The sequence below is a fragment of the Arabidopsis thaliana genome, assembly GCF_000001735.4.
Source record: "Arabidopsis thaliana chromosome 1 sequence".
Lineage (NCBI taxonomy): Eukaryota > Viridiplantae > Streptophyta > Magnoliopsida > Brassicales > Brassicaceae > Arabidopsis > Arabidopsis thaliana.
Genome location: NC_003070.9, coordinates 28,027,884 through 28,044,375, shown reverse-complemented (window position 1 = coordinate 28,044,375; position 16,492 = coordinate 28,027,884). Strand labels below are relative to the sequence as shown.

The 16,492-nt window shown below is 33.8% G+C and overlaps 4 protein-coding genes and 1 non-coding gene across 8 annotated transcripts; all 5 read right to left on the bottom strand.

Moving 5' to 3' along the window:
- Positions 1 to 1,353: 1,353 nt before the first annotated feature.
- On the bottom strand, positions 1,354 to 3,230 carry MYB31 (myb domain protein 31). 3 transcript variants are annotated; one of them, NM_106123.4, is made up of 3 exons: positions 2,751 to 3,230; positions 2,524 to 2,653; positions 1,355 to 2,332 (listed from the first exon to the last, which is right to left on the bottom strand). In NM_106123.4, the coding sequence occupies exons 1-3, from the start codon at positions 2,881 to 2,883 to the stop codon at positions 1,603 to 1,605; spliced, it is 993 nt and encodes a 330-aa protein (NP_177603.1). In that variant the 5' UTR covers positions 2,884 to 3,230; the 3' UTR covers positions 1,355 to 1,602. The 3 variants fall into 3 exon arrangements, with proteins under 3 accessions (NP_001320341.1, NP_177603.1, NP_001320340.1); NM_001334658.1 differs by having other exon boundaries at positions 1,354 to 2,653; positions 2,751 to 3,211; NM_001334659.1 differs by having other exon boundaries at positions 1,360 to 2,332; positions 2,524 to 3,209.
- Positions 3,231 to 9,512: 6,282 nt separating this feature from the next.
- Positions 9,513 to 11,814, bottom strand: AT1G74640 (alpha/beta-Hydrolases superfamily protein). Its single transcript, NM_106122.3, has 4 exons — positions 11,360 to 11,814; positions 10,776 to 11,091; positions 10,262 to 10,424; positions 9,513 to 10,182 (listed from the first exon to the last, which is right to left on the bottom strand). Exons 1-4 carry the CDS (start codon positions 11,525 to 11,527, stop codon positions 9,717 to 9,719), a joined length of 1,113 nt encoding a protein of 370 aa, NP_565087.1. The 5' UTR covers positions 11,528 to 11,814; the 3' UTR covers positions 9,513 to 9,716.
- A 5-nt stretch (positions 11,815 to 11,819) lies between these two features.
- On the bottom strand, positions 11,820 to 13,911 carry AT1G74630 (Tetratricopeptide repeat (TPR)-like superfamily protein; the record flags this gene model as incomplete). 2 transcript variants are annotated; one of them, NM_001334657.1, is made up of 1 exon in its annotated part: positions 11,820 to 13,911. In NM_001334657.1, one exon carries the CDS (start codon positions 13,898 to 13,900, stop codon positions 11,924 to 11,926), a length of 1,977 nt encoding a protein of 658 aa, NP_001321048.1. In that variant the 3' UTR covers positions 11,820 to 11,923. The 2 variants fall into 2 exon arrangements, with proteins under 2 accessions (NP_001321048.1, NP_177601.1); NM_106121.2 differs by having other exon boundaries at positions 11,863 to 13,855.
- Positions 13,912 to 15,374: 1,463 nt separating this feature from the next.
- On the bottom strand, positions 15,375 to 16,124 carry AT1G74620 (RING/U-box superfamily protein; the record flags this gene model as incomplete). Its single annotated transcript, NM_106120.1, has 1 exon — positions 15,375 to 16,124. The coding sequence occupies one exon, from the start codon at positions 16,122 to 16,124 to the stop codon at positions 15,375 to 15,377; it is 750 nt and encodes a 249-aa protein (NP_177600.1).
- Positions 16,125 to 16,335: 211 nt separating this feature from the next.
- Positions 16,336 to 16,416, bottom strand: AT1G74610. The gene has a single exon. It is a non-coding gene; the product is annotated as a tRNA-Leu (tRNA).
- Positions 16,417 to 16,492: the final 76 nt, after the last annotated feature.

The following is a 16,492-nucleotide window of genomic DNA, read 5'->3' as shown; positions in this document are numbered from 1 at the left end:
CTATAGTCGATCATCTCCTTCCTTGAATTCAATACCAAGAAATTAACTAAACGGGTACTATATCTACTTTTTAACCAACCTTTTATTATTAGAGTTACAAAAATGCTGGTTTCTTTGACCTGCAAGAGCAGATACTAGTTTCTTTAAGAAACAAAATTTTGAATGAGATGGTGGAGACTACATACACCAACACCAAAAGGAAGAAGAACTTGCGCATGTAGAAGTCAAATTTAATCGGATAATGGATAGGCCCATTAGTTTATATGGGCTTAAGAAACCAGGCTCTGATCCGTTATTGACTAAGTCAATGACGTTGCCTTTATCTACAAAATCGTAACAAACACGTTAGACACAAGCTATAATGATTTATTTCTATGATCATGAGTTTGCCGGTCTATTAAATTGGATATTTTCATCAATAGTTTCAGGAAAACAGCGCAACTTTATGAGAAAAACCATGCATACGTCATAACTAATGAGAACTGAGAAGTAAAATCGTCTAAAATTTGTTTGTTGCCACATAATTACTACCAATTTATGTAAAATTATTTTCATTTGGCCAATCAACATCCCTTTTTTATATTAGAACAAAAGTACGATAACTGATTTAAACTGTGATATTGACAAGGTTAGTTATACAAGTATACTAGATAACTAAAGACAATTAAGTTATACTTAAAAAAAAAAGGTTATACTATTAAGTCATATTCTTTTGTTGTTTGTTATCACTAACTCCTATTCAAGAAATGCCAAAAGTATAGTCCTATTCTATTACTATGATTTCTTTTCACTGTTATATAACGAGTGGTGGCTGCTTATATTTAATGATGATTAGCCAATTTTGTAGGTTACATGATTTCAAAAAACCAATTACAAGAAAATCATACTATAGTCGTAGACTTTTAATGATTTCCCCCAACCTAATCGTCATTAATGCTCGTAGTCTTTAAAGATTTAACGATCGAACACTGAATTAACAGCATTCTTTCCGCTAAATAACACCGTTCACACTTGAAAATAATAATCAAGATCGTAAGTCTGACTTGACATATTTGTTTAGCTATTGATATCGTAAAATCTAGCGAGTAGAAAAAAAACATTGCAATCGAGTATTCACAAGACTAAATGGCAGTGCTAATAGAAACTAAATATAATAAATCCATATATCATATATATTTGTCAATGACAGAAAAAAAAAATCTTCGACAGTTCATGTAAAATAATTAATCATCGGATGAATTTGACCAGTGATATCGCCATGTCATCATTAATAAAATTTGCTACGTTACAAATTTAATTCTGAAAGATATAAATTCAACAAAACACAAAAAATTAGTTGTTTTTGTCCTCTTTGTTTTTGACCCAACCGAAAAACTTTAGTTTATTCAACTACTCTTAACTTTATAGTACTTTACATATAAATAGTATATCACAGTTTGATCTTCATCGACTTGACCACAAGCAAGCCACACAGTAAAATAAAATGTAACTAAAGATCATAGAGAAAAGACAAAAGAAAGAAAAATTAATAAACCTAGCTAGCTTTATCGTTGTTCTATACGTTTTATTTTCTTATAGAACAAATCTTGACTGTTGTTATCATTATTTTAACTCCTCTAAAGACACGTCGATGAGATCTTCTTGACTATCATCACACTGAACCAAGCCTTGATCATCAAACAACCATTTCTCGATCAATGACAACGAGCCTTGATCATCAGTAGTAGTAGTAGTAGGTGTAGCTTCCATGTCTATGTCTGGCTTGCTCTCACCTTTGAACATGCTTGTCTCGGACATCAAATTCAGCTTCTCATCAACTGATCCAGATTCTGAATTCGATGAGAACAAAGAGTGATGATCAAAAAGTCCTCCTTCACCGGGGCTTGAGCTCCGGTTGTTGGAGACTGATGAAGTGTTAGGCTTTGACGATGATGAGCTTGTCCAGTTCTGGAGTAATTTAGAGATGTTATCTGTGCTTGAGGCATAAGTGGTGGTAGAATGATGATGAGGTTTTGGTGAGTCAGGATCGGGAGGGATCAATGAAGATGGTTGGTCAAGTGACAAGGCTTGGAATAAGGCTTGTTTGGCCATGTTGATGTCTGTTTGAAGTTTTTTCTCCCATTGGCCTTTGTTGGTGGTCCTTTTGTTGTGATTACATCCATTGTTGTTATTATTACAAGACGAAATATCTGTTGCCAGATTGGTTTTGTTTTCGTTGATGATACCATTTTGAAACTTCATCATCACTAGTTTCTTTTTAAGATGAGTGTTCCAGTAGTTCTTGATATCATTGTCGGTCCTCTGAGGTAGATATGATGCTATAGCTGCCCATCTTATTTTCAAAGTGGACATCCAATCAAATAAATAATAACAAAAAAAACACTAATAAAATGAAATGCTAATACTCTATATAATTTATATTGTTAATTAGGAGATTACGGAAGATGGACAAACTTAGATATTGGAGATCAACGTGAATCAATTTAATATAAAACAGGGAGAATTAAAGGAGTAATTCCATACCTATTTCCCAAAAGAGCTTGAAGGTGGATGATCATCTTCTCTTCCGGTTGAGTGAAATTTCCTCGTTTGATCCCGGGACGAAGGTAATTAGTCCATCTAAGTCTGCAACTCTTGCTACACCTTAGCAAACCTGAAACATATATAAATATTTATATATGTGGAAAAATCTTATAAGAAAGATATATAAGAAGAAGAAAGAAGGAGAGTGAATGAAGATATATAAAGACCGGTGTTTGCAGGGACAGATCTCCAATTTCCAGGGCCGTGTTGTTGGATATAAGAGACCAAGATTATGTCTTCTTCGGGAGTCCATGGTCCTTTCTTCACCTCAATCTTCTCGCAACAAGGTGGTCTACCCATATCCTCACGCACACGCTCTTGATCGTTGAAATAGTACTTCGTGTGTGTGTATGTGTAAGCTATATAGTAAGTACTCTAATAAGATTGGATTTTTGGTATAGTGTCTCTGTGTATGTAAGCTAGATAGTAACTAGTAAGACTCTAAGATTGGATTTTTGTGAAGAGGGTCTACTCAAAATCTCTCTTTGGACTTGAAATAGTCATCCTCAATTTCTTTCCTTCTTTGAATCTTTCTCTTTATTTTTTTGGCTTCTTACAAGAGAGGTTTCACTAAAGACTTTGAATGTTGAGGAGAAACACAAATGTCCAAGTCTTATGGGTTGTTGTTCTTTGGATCTATATGCATTGAAATAAAGACGTACATATATTTAAACCAAAACGAGCACTAGTGCATGAATGTCAATTTTATCTTTATTTTGAAGAATTTAATTTATTTTTTGTCTTTATATATTAACATATGAAAACCTTAATTTCTTTTTAAATTGTGACCCCTAAAACCGGTTTTAATTGCCTACGAAGTTAACCGCAACACGTAAATATTGACAGAAAAAAAAAAAAATCTTCTACGTGGCTGCTGAGCCTAAATAAAAGCCTTTGAAGGGAATCGAGTCAATAGAGACAGCGAAGAGCATTAACTCATTTTCCGTTGCTTGTTCAAAAAGTCAGCCCTTCTCTTCACTTACGTGGCTATACTTAATCAAAGGGTTGGCACTGCAATTACGAGTCTTTAGTATTTTACCGATTATATAGGTGAGATTTTATATGCTTAGTGTTGAGAAATCACAATCAGTCTATTCTCCAAAAAGTTTCCTTGTCTTCTCTTCTCCTCTTTAAATTTTATATGCGTTAGTAGTGTTGAAAATTGGATCTAAAGATTCGCTAAGTTGGTAAATTTATTCGATTTTCGATTTTAACACTGACCAAAAATAAAACAAATCGAAAGAGCAAAGAAGAAGAATGCACCATAGTTTAAGTTCGGTGCAAAATCCAGACATCATGGCAAAGGTTTTCCCTCATGCAGATTCCATCCAACTACCATAATACATAAAGATTACAAGTTTTTATCCAAAAAGAAAAAAAGAAGAAGAGGATTATAATTAAGTCAAACGTTTCTCTCAAGTTTCATCACTAGTCTCTCACGAAGATCAGATCAATCTTTTATAGAAATACAAAGATTGAGGTACAAAAATCAGAGCAAAAGAACGGTATTTCCTGGCAAGGTTCATCTCTTTAGGTCTTACATTTTGTAACACCACAACTTTTTTTTTTTTTTTTTTTAACACCACAACTTTCATTTAATGATATTTACTGTCTTAGCAAAAAAAAAAAAACGGTATTGCCCACAATCTGTTACAACGAAGAAACGATTCTCCTCACGCTTTGTACCACATTATCATTTTGAATTGAAAAGGAAACGGTTATGTACGAAATACTATTATTTATCAATTAAAAATTGACGACTTCCAAATTATTTAAATATTTAGTTTTAGGCTAGAAATTATTTTCACTGCTATTATTTATCAATTAAAATTAGTAATTTTACCACTATTTTATGTCTTGCATATTTTTAATCTTTAATCAACCGTAACAATATATCATCATTTGTCAATCGTTAGTTTTCTAACCGGCCTGTATGTATTCATCGAACCTTTTTTTTTTGTCATCGAACCTTATTTTTCCATAATCCAGTTATATAAATTAAACAAGTAAAAGTGAAATACGATGTGATATGAGACCTAAGAAATACTCCTATTAATTAAGCCGAATATAAATACAGCTTTTACGTCTTCTTTATTTTAATTGGCGGCCATGCCTGATAGGCCTATAGTGTTATTAATAGCTTCAAAGAACAGCTGTATCCTTGTCGTAACAAAGATGACGGTGTTACATATATTGATAACATAACAATTACGATTAGTATTTTTCTTTTTCCTTTTTCTTTTGGGGGTAAAGAGCAATTTCGATTAGTATACTATCAAAACTTTATAACAATGATGAAATAGCTAGCTTTTTGTTTTTGTTTTGTTAAACAAATAGCTAATTTAAATTGTTTATTATTTTAAAATAGCTCTATACAAGAAACCCGGCCCTATCGCATCTAATTCACGTATTGTTCACTTTAATCTGATTTATTTTTGTTAGGTGTTTGTCTAAAGATTGGCATGATAACGTCCACGTTCTTTTGTTCATAGAAAAAAATCTGATCCACGTTTACTTTTCAAATGACATTCTTAGAACTGCATTATTCAAATGTCTAGTCAATCTATCAAATTAAATGGTACATCACTTTATAGTTTAATCAGTTACTATTTCTATTTTAGTTGTTTTAAGGTTAGTAAGTTTTCATTTGAACTGTCTGAAATCGAGATATTGCTACATTATTAAAAAAAAATGATTACATGTATTTTTTGTTTAGTAACGAAATAAATTTAGACCAAAATCTAGAATAACATCTAAAATATGTAGATATTTGCTATATAATACATTCATAGAGACTGACTAAAATCACAGTAACTGAAAACTTTTATTCTTTAAATTTTAAAGTGATAATAATTCAAAACATTGGACCTATATATATATATATATATATATATATAAAGATTGGTTATTAGCTGAACTTGTTTTGTAGTCTTCATCAGTAATTTGTTTTAAACTATTTTGTTATTTATGATTTAACGGTAAAATATAAATGCGAATGTAAGCACCTCAAAAATAATAATATTGACGTATAACGTCAAACATATAACACAACGAATATGTGTGTATAATTTTTTTTAAAGATGTAAAATACACAAACAAATTTAATAAATTATAAAAATACTAAAGTTTTAGGGCTCTCCGAATACATGAAACGACAAATATTGTTTCATTTTAATACACTAACTAGTAACTAATGTGTTTTTGTATATTGACATAATACACCTTAACGTTCAACGGACATGACCACTTTAATGAAACCATCAAAACGGAGTTAAATTTTAAATTTACTAAACCAAAAACTCTGTTACGCGCATACATTATTTTCATACTTTTTGTTTTTCTGGTTACATTATTTTTGTTTGTAATGGATATTGTTATCATTGTTACAAATAGCTACGGAAAGAAACTTTTTGTTAAAAAGAAAAAGAAAAAAAAAAGAAACTTTTTGTTTTCCAATTCTTTTTGCTTTACATCACCATATAGTCAGTCTTTTGAGAAAAACGATTTGCTTTTTTAACATATACACATCATTTGATTTATGACGAAATAAATGTACATTAATCTAAAATATTCTTGCAAATTTGGTAGTTGCCTAGTTGGAGTATCAATCCTACAGCCATCACAACAAAACAGAAATCAATAGTTAATTAGTTCACACCTGAAGCTTGGACTAATATCATATACAAATTTTATTCAAAAAATTATATCCACGAAAATTATAAACTATTATTATATCCACGATAGCTGCTTATTGTCTGTTGAAAAAAGCCGGTTATTATCATTTTTTTCTTACATTTTTCGAGGAGTTGAAACATCGATAAAACACGTCAGATATTAGTTGTCTAATTAGGAATGGTAAAGATGAAGACTTATATCTAACGACGCATAATTGTATAATAATATAAGTCGTATAATAGAATTTCGCAAAAATTTTAAAACTAAAGAAACAATTACTCTATCCATTTCATAGTATAAGATGTTTTAAAAATAATTTTTATTCATATTATAATAATGTTTTCGAGTTTTTATGTAAATTATATATTAATTTAAGTATTCTAAAATCTTATTTTTCTATGGTTGGTTGATTTTCTTAAAACTAAATACTTCCTAATCTACGTGACTTTAGTTTAAAAAATATTTTAAAACATAGAGAATATATATTTACTTATTTGCATAATAATTTTCAAAGACAAAACTATATAATAATTGCATTAAAAAATACTATTCCACTATTATGGGTGTTAGCAATGGGAGCCAACAAAACATTAATTAAGATGTAAGACCAATTAGTCGTAATTACAATTAGAGCTAACTCATGAGTGAAAATGTTGAAACTTTTTAGCAGCAGATTCGGATTAGTAATTTGGAGTAGTTAATGAGTGATCATGGCATGAGATGTAGTATGCACACGTGGAAGGTCTAGATTAAATGTGCGATCAATGAAAATATGAAATGAAAATGATGGATTATTGTCCTTAATTGTAATTACCCTATTTTATTTAATTACATTATCACCCTCAATTGTCGGCTATTCACATAATAGCTCGACTGCTCTCGAGTCTTCGAGGAGAAAAAAAAGAATAGCTCAGGGCTATAAATACATGAATATAATACACAGTTTTGATACATTATCGCAGATATTCCACGTTGTATTGATTGCTACTATTTCAAAAGCTGTTACTTGTTTGTTAGTTAACAAAACTGCAGGAGATAGAGGTGTAATAGGCTAATAATAGCCATTGAAATATACCGACGAAAGATAGAATTGAAAATTATACACACAAATTTTTAATTAGACACACTAATGATTCTGTGTTATTTTAACTGCATGCACCACTTTGTTCTAATAACAACTAAAAACAGTTACAACAATGATAAAAACGTTTGTCGGCAAAGACAAAACAGTGCATGCCGTCAGCAACATTACAACCGTCGAATTATGAGATCAATTACAATTTACAATAATCGGTGTAAATAGTGTTTAAACTTTGAAGTAACGCAAACTCTTTTCCTAGTCACTGTCAAAATCATTTTTGTAAGTAACAGTACAACTTATTTATGTTAATGCAAAAAATAAATAAGCGACAGTAATTGACCTTTCTGTGATAACAAGCAATAACAAAGCTGGTTATTAATTGCTACATTTCCCTATTGGTTGTTTGATTGCTCTAGCTTCTTTCATCACTTGTCGGCTAGCTGGTTGGTATCCGCATGACAACTTAGTTTTGATACGTAATAGACATATATACTGTATTTGAATTTATGTATTTCATGCATTTTCCCGATCAATAAGTGTTTACACTTTACATATTCCATATTCAAAACCCAAACACCAATATCGATCAATTTTCGAAAACGTATTTTTCTATACTAAAATTTAGTTGCATCGTCTAGATGCATCCATATACGGACGTGCGGGACTTACGCAACCAGCGAACGAAGACGTAGTCAACGCGCATATTCATATATAATATATTATCTATTTCACACAGCGTCAATCGAGATTTTGTAGTCAAATTTTGATTGTTGACAAAAAGAAAAAGAAAAAAAAAACAATTTGATTAACAAAATATTTTTGGTGATAATATGGGATAATCTAATCAGTGACATATATATATGGATGGGTAACTTTTTATTATTGGTGTGCAAAATGTATGAGCAGAAAGAAAGTAAAATAAAATAAAAAAATTATGAGCAGTTGTAGAGTACGCAAGAATCTAATGCAAATTAAATAATGATTTGATATGATGATTTGATACCCATAACAACATGTCTAACAAAATATTTGATACCCATTGGCCATAGCTCGCTGTCTACCAAACTTTATATAAAATGGAAAAATAAGACATTTTTTAATATGAATTACAAAGTGTAATGAAATATATGGTGTGTGGATTTGTCTAAATGGTGAGATAAATAAAAATAATTTCGCAAACTTTTTTTGTTTTGTTTTGTATGACGTTATAAAATAGTCCAAACTCCAAACACTCGAATCGTTTGGAAAACAAAAAAAAACACTCAAATCGTTTTCGTAGTTGAGGTCCTTGAGGACAATTAGCCCCACTTTGAAGAATGTGACCGAAAGCTTCCATTATACATACAAGCATATATTTGGGTCTGGTAAGTTATGGACACATTAATTCGAAATTGGCCCATTAAAGCAATTAAACTAGGCCCGAAAATTTATTCAAAATCATAGTCACAATCAATCACATGATTAAAACTCTTTATAATGGGCCCCAATTTGTATTTTCATGATTTGTACTAGTATAATCATCCGTTACTTTACAATCCGATTTCAAATCCGGTTAGTTACATTCCAGATTCTAATCCGCAATATTACATAATATATACTACTTACAAGAAAATGCTGACAAAATGTTTTTAGAAAAATGTCATGCACCAAAGTTTATCTAATAATATTTTTCGTGCTTGATTTATTCTCTAAGTTAAATAAAAAATATACAAACTTTAGTGTTAGAAATTCTTAATTTTATACATATTTTATATATATATATATATATTTGTATCCAATTTATAAATTTTATATAAAAAACTTTGTAATATGAGATAAGGAGTTGGAGAAAAAAGAAGATAGTTGATAATGATATATATTAGGTAACTTTTGGAAATATTAAATAGAGAATCTGGCCCATTAAATAATAACTTTGAGGCCCAAGAAGTCCCCGTCGGCTAAATACATGGCATGGGATGAATCTACGTGACATTTGGGGGATGAACTTATCCAACTTTTGGGGATATATGAGTAGCCTTAAAGAGATGGACACTTATATTTTGTCGTTTTTATTCAATCGCATTTTCATTTTTAAAACGAAGAATTATGGAATATTAAAATAAACAATTCAAGTGGTGTGGTGGTGGCCAAATAGTTGACAATTTAAGAAATATTTTCTGTTTTTTGATTCTATATGGAACTGGTTATCACTGTTTTTGAGTCAGTATTCTCAAAAAAGTTGTGTGGAATTAAAAAGGAAAATATGTTTTGGAATTGAAACTTAGGAAAGCAAATATAAAAAAAGACTTCTTACTGTAGAGTTCAGCAAACAATGAACACTCTATGGGCCTGCGGTCACATTTTCTGGGCCTGGCTGTATACGTGAGCTTTAATCTATCTAACATTTAGCAAAAGTCTCTTGCAAGAAGTTGTAGAGCTCTTGAGCAACAAGAGAAGGATACTCTTCTTGAGGTAAGAGTGCACCTTCAACTTCCACGAATTTGCTTACTCCTTTCGCTCCTCTTAATGCTTCCATTTCTGCTTTCGATCTTTTTGGAGCTCCTTTTGTTGACATAACCATAACCGGTAATTTCCCTTCCAAATCAGCAAACAGTTGGAGAAATTCTTCCCGGGATGATACCGGGTCGAGTAAACCAGTCAGAAAAGCTGCAGGGACGTAGCGTGATCCCTTCTGTTTTGTTAACTCGTATCTGCTTTGGATTATGGCATCGGTCACGTTGGTTTGGTCTGCATAAACATGGGATTTGTACTGAGACTCGATTGACTTCTCGTTGCTCACCAACATGTTGTACATCATCCAACCAACTCCAGGTGCTCTTAGAGTTCCTCTTAGCATACCATACCTGTTGAGAAAAAAACAGAGCGATCAAGAGAGGAAAGTTTTTATCTTCTTCTTTTCTCAATGAAAAGATGTCAACGGACCTCGACACCATGGAAGAATCACGGCCAAATACAATAGGGAGAGGTCCAGCCCATGTAGGTGCGACAGCAGCAATAGCTGATGGTTTTAGTAGCCCACGTTGGGTAGCACGGAGTGCTAGTGTTGCCGCATGCCCTCCTCCAATGATCACTAAATCATCATTACCTGTTTCGGAGTTACATGGACTATGTCAAGATATTGCTTGTTTCTTTAGTTAGTTGAGAAAGCAAATAAGGAGGATCAATGGAAACCCGATTCAAGCGTATAAGCAGTCAGAGCCATAGAGAAGACATACATTCAGAATGAGCTAAGTGTAAGGGACTCTAAGCATTGCAAGGGATCATATCATGTATAGCTAAAATTATTCGCCAAAGTAAATATAGATATTACCAACTACGAATCAGTTTTCATATCGAACTATAAGGAACCGGGAACTAAAGCCATGGAGAGTATGTGTAGCTTTTTGTTACCATAATTTTGCCAACACAAATAGAAAAAGCAGTGGTTCACACTAACCTGACTGGCTCATTGGGCTTTCAGGTGAGTTCATGAAGTCGACCACAAACTTCTCCATGACATCTGTGTCATAATCCATCTTCGGCCTAGCAGAGTAACCAAGACCGGGCCAATCTACAATAGTTGCTCGCCAGTTGACGTCTCCATCGCGCTGCACAATGTCTTTAGCTACAGATCTCCACTCCTCAACGGTGCTAACATCGGAAATTGTTGGTATCATTAGAATATTCTTAGCCGATTCACACTTCTCCCTCTCATGCTCTTCATAGTATATACCAATCGAATTGCCCTTGAACTTCCACTGCCAGTTGCTTGTCTAAAACAGAACAGCATCATTACATTAAAAGAAGCCCAGAAACGAAAGGATTATCCCAGAAGAGCCTTACTTTTCATTTCTGGTTTCAGAAGTAAGAAAACAAATCTCACTTTGATCAAATTCTACATAAAAAGAATACAGCTAATATAGTAAGATTGTGAAACAAAACTCAATAGAATCTCAACATGACTAATACAATTTTGTCTAATTCATTCTCCAAGTCAAAGGATCAAACCATTAATACAAAACAAGATACTAGTAAACTAACCTTTGTTTGGACTGGCAATTTTTCATCGATGGAGATCGAGGACACAGAAGCTCGCACCGAAACAGGTTTGGGATATTTTGGAGTAAGCAAGAGAAATGGTCTGCGAATTTTGGTGGTAAAGGGTACAAAAGGTGGTGATGAAATGGAGAATGCAGCTGAAGCAGCCATGGAAGCGAAATTATACAAAAAATTAGGGTTTTTCGAAGATCTGAAGCGAGAAAGAAGGAAACGACGATTCAAAGGTTGAGACTTTTGAACCAGAACCACGAAGACGTGCTTGATATTTCTCGTCAAAGTTTGGTAGAATCTGTTAGAAATTTACAATAACAGTCCAAAACAATTTCGTATATTACGTTCTAGGCCAAGAAGAATGCAAAGTATCAAAGTTACCCGCAGTCCCAAGGCAATGTAAACCACAAACCTCGCAAATGAAGACCTCAAGTTATAGAGAGTAGAGACATCTGAAAGTTTGTGTTGGGAGTGAAGCTTCCATTGGTGAGGTCACTAGTGGATGCATTAGTCCACAAAATGATATATGTGTGGTGTACATCTATTCACAACCTTTTACCAGTAGTCACGGCATGAGCAAGAACCGTCCTTAAATGAATGAAAGCGATTTCTGTCTCGGACCAATATTTCTACCCCATAAACCTTCGACGTTAGCTTCATAACAGCGTGACAATCTCTGCAAATTCTCAGATTCTTTACTATCCTGATATTTGCTCCTTTGGACAATCTAGCTAGAGCAAATGCAAGTGCAAGCTTCTCACTGTGTTTACTCACTTGATCCTCCTTTTCTTCCTCTTCTACATCATATAAAGCACTTGCTACTTCTGGGGTATATCCAGCTTCATCTTTAAGCCTCAAGATTATTTCTTTTAGCTTCTCGTGAGCCTCTATATCGATTCCCTTCTTTTTCTCGCCTGCAGTGAACTTGTACATGGTTTTGCCAACTTCAACCAAGCTCCAAGCAGTTGTCTTCTTGATTCTCTGGACAATCATTGACTTTCTGATAGAAGCAACATCCTTCCATTTACCTGCAGTTGCATAAGCATTCGACAGAAGTACAAGATCCCCTGAGTTATTTGGGTCAAGCTCATTAAGCCTTTGTTTCACTTGCTCTGCCAATTCGATATTCCCATGACTACTGCAAGCCCCGAGAAGAGTCCGCCATACTATGGCAGTTGGCGGAATTGGCATTTGGCATATGAAATCATAAGCCTTTTGCAGTTTTCCAGATCGGCCATATAAATCAACCATGCAACCATAGTGTTCAATTTCTGGTTCGATGTGGTAAACTCTCTTCATCTCAGAAAAGTAATCTTCACCTTCTTCAATCAGTCCAGCATGACTGCAAGCATGCAAAAGTGAAATGAAAGATATCCCGTCTGGTGTAACACCATACGCGGTCATTTCATTGAATAGTCTAACAGCTTCTTCTCCTTGACCATGCATAGCTAAGCCTGCTATCATTGATGTCCAAGATACAATACACCTCTTCTCTTGCATACCTTCAAAGACTAACCTAGCCATTGGGACATTACCACACCTAGAATACATATCAATAAGCGCATTGTTCACCGAAACTATCCAACTATACCCTGCTTTCTCTACAAACCCGTGTAATATCTTCCCAAACTCAAATGACCCAGATTGTGAACAGGCAGAGAGAACTCCGGTCAGACTTACCTCATTTGGACTCATTCCCGCTCGTTGTAACTCCCTGAAGTACAAGAAAGACTCATTGAAACTTCCATTATGAGCAATACCAACAATCATAGTACTCCAGGAGACATCATCTCTGTGAGGCATTTCCGAGAAGATCCGTTTAGCACTCTCAAGCTCCCCAGCTTTAATGTACCCAGCAAGCATCACGTTCCACGACGTGTGATTCCTTACCAGCATCTTATCGAAGATTTCCCTCGCTCCCGCAACATCATTCCCCCTAAAACAGGCGGTGATCACAGCATTCCAAGCAACCAAATTCGGTTGATGCATTTCATCGAACACCTTGCGAGCAAACTCAACACACCCACATCCCCCATACATACCAATCAAGGTAGTGCCAACAAACAAATGCGACTCAAGCCCATGCTTTAAAGCTTGACAATGCATCTGAAACCCAGTTCTTAAAGACCGGAAATTCTCCACCGCCTTGATGACAAACGCGAAGGAGAAACTATCCGGAAAGACGAAACCTTTCCTCATCATTTCAACAAACACCGCAACGGAATTGTGCGGCTCATCGGATTCAGAGTAGCCTCGGACGAGAGTGTTGAACATAAACGCATCAGGTTCAGGAAAACAGAGCAAGAGACGACGAGCGTAAGGTAAAGCGTCGGATATAGAAATCGCACAATGTAGGATAAGTTTTCCAGTGAAGTAAGAATCAGTGTCGACGCCGTATTTAATAAACAAGCCATGTATTTGTGTTAAAGCTCTTAAGTTCTTGCAGCTATTAAGGAGAGAGAGACAATGGTGAATTGCTATAGTCATCGTCACAAACCAAAAAAAATATAAGCTGGAATTTTTATTTATCATAATCCAGATGAAAGCTCATAAACCCTAATTAAACCCTGAAAAAAGAAAGAACTCATCTTTCTTTTTGTTGTTTTACAAATCGAAAATCCAAAGAAAAAGTGAACAAGATGATGAATGAGACATTCGAAATCGGCACAAGGGACACTCATGTTTTATAGTTTTGTGTTTCAATTTGGATGGCAATTTAGTAATTTTGTATAATTTCCGTTATCAAAATAACAGAATGTTTAACTGTATATTCACAAGGCAATTTAGCCACTATTGATCCTTGTGTGTAACCATCCATGCAAATCACACATTCATTCTCCTCCTCCTCCATCGTCCATACGTTCGAATTATATCGAAGCAACTTAATAGCCGATGAATTGGAGCAGTAGCTCTCGAATTGTACCGAGAAGGGTTAATTAGTTATATCCTTTTCCCACTCGAATTAGGATTTTAATTTAGGCCTTGAATTGAAGTTGTTTTTGGTTTTTAACCTTTTTACTTTTTTTTTTTCTTCCAAAAATCTACTTTATAACCAATCAATTATGAAAAGAATGGTTTTTTCTAAAAACAAAATAGGGAATCTATAGATTTTGATAGTTTTGTCAACTTTTTAAAAAAAACTAAAATCTATGTTTCATGGGATTTTCTTTTTATTTTAAATCTTTTTCTATATACAAAATCTAGTTTTTGGTTTTAGTTTTTCCCAAAATCTATTTTATACTCATTCAAGATTTTGAAAAAACAAGTTTTCCTAAAAAATAGAGAATCTAGTTTTTGAGTGTTTTAACAATTTTTCAAAGAAAACCAAAATCTATGTTTTGGGAGTTTCTCTCTCAAAAACCATCAATCACATTTTTTTATTTTATTTTTATAATTTTTTTGTAAAAAAAAATATTATCCATTAACATAAAAACCAAAATCTAAAGAAATTACCACTCAAGTTTTTAAGAAACTAAAATCTACACCAAAAACAAAAACCAAGAAAATCAAAAACTAAAAACCAAAATCCAAAAACCATTTTTAAAACTTGCAAACATTCATGTATATTTCTGCATGCATGGATAAGTATTAAATTTATGAACCACATGAGAATGAGAGTGACAGAGTGTGGTTTAGTAGCATGTTCGACTGGGTAAAGGATTCGGCTTGTGGATCAATGTCAGTCACTGATCGAGTATTACCATATACAACATTCGTTGTGGATCAATAGCTAGAGTATCCTGCGTTTGACGAATTTTATGAATTAATCATCTGCCCAAGTTTAGCGTATTTCGACCTTTAATTTTTCCAATATGTATTTGTAACTTAAAAAAATAAAAAAATCTTGTTGTTTAATAATTTTGTTCTGCTTAAATATGAATGTAACAGAGATATGAACAATTCAAAATCAAACAAAACATAACTGTAGTTTATTTGATTAACCGAATATTTTTGAAAGGCGTAACTGAACCAAAACCAAACTAAATATGAATATAGTAACTATTTTTCAGAATCCAAAACACCTAAAAATTGAATCTAAACAGGACTGATACCCGGATTTAACATCCTTAGGAATTGATGATCGACACAAGGGACACATATGATTGAGTTGCAACCACTTGTTGATGCAATCTCCATGGAATTCATGATCACAAGGCAATTTAGCCACTATTGATGATCCTTCTATGTAATCTTCCATGCAAATAGCGCATCCATTCTCCTCCGTTGTTGCAACGTTCAAGTAATTATAACAGTAGCTGTCGATCAACAAGTTCTCCGCAGCTTTGTTGGCTTTGTAAAACTCAGTCTTGATCTTCCATATCTTGATTTCAACCACTCCTCTGCCTCTCGATGATGATGATGATGATGTAATGGCCATGTCGATCTCGCGCAAGATAGTAGAGCAGCCGTTTTCGGTGACGCCGAAGCTGCTCAAGATTTTGGAGATTCTCACGCAACTTAGCGAATAATTACTACTAGTCTTGCTTGGTCTGGAGATAACAGTGGTTTGGTCGGGACTACGAAAGATGTCGAAAAGGAGGTCGTTTTGAGTGTTTGTGGAGGGGGTGGATACGTTCAGGGGAATAAAGCTGGTGTGGTGGTCGATGGTTTGTTCGGGTAGAGAGAGTGTTTTTGTTTCGCCGGTGAAGAGACGGATTTTTTTGTGGACGACGTTGGTGCACGTTAGCTCGACGGTAAGCGGAGAAGTTAAGTCCTGGCGGAAAGAGACACTGTAGTCAAAATTAGCGTCACCCATGGCTTTTCTCTTGTTGGTTTAGAAACAGACTTAATTCTTTTTTTTTGGAAGCGATTTTGAGTTCATGAGACGAGGCGTGTGATTTTATACTGATTTTTTAATATCCTTTTCATGCTCAAATTAGGTTATTACGTCTATGAAAGTATCTGAGAATGGTCCAATTGTCTATTGGAATGGGTAAAAGATTTTTTTTTGAAAGCATAAAAAGAAATGTCAAGAGTGGGATTTGAACCCACGCCCTTTCGGACCAGTACCTGAAACTGGCGCCTTAGACCAACTCGGCCATCTTGACTTTATGTTGACTTAAACAATACCAATTATATATCATATATTTATATGATATCTCTATTTTGTTTTTTAAAAGTTTC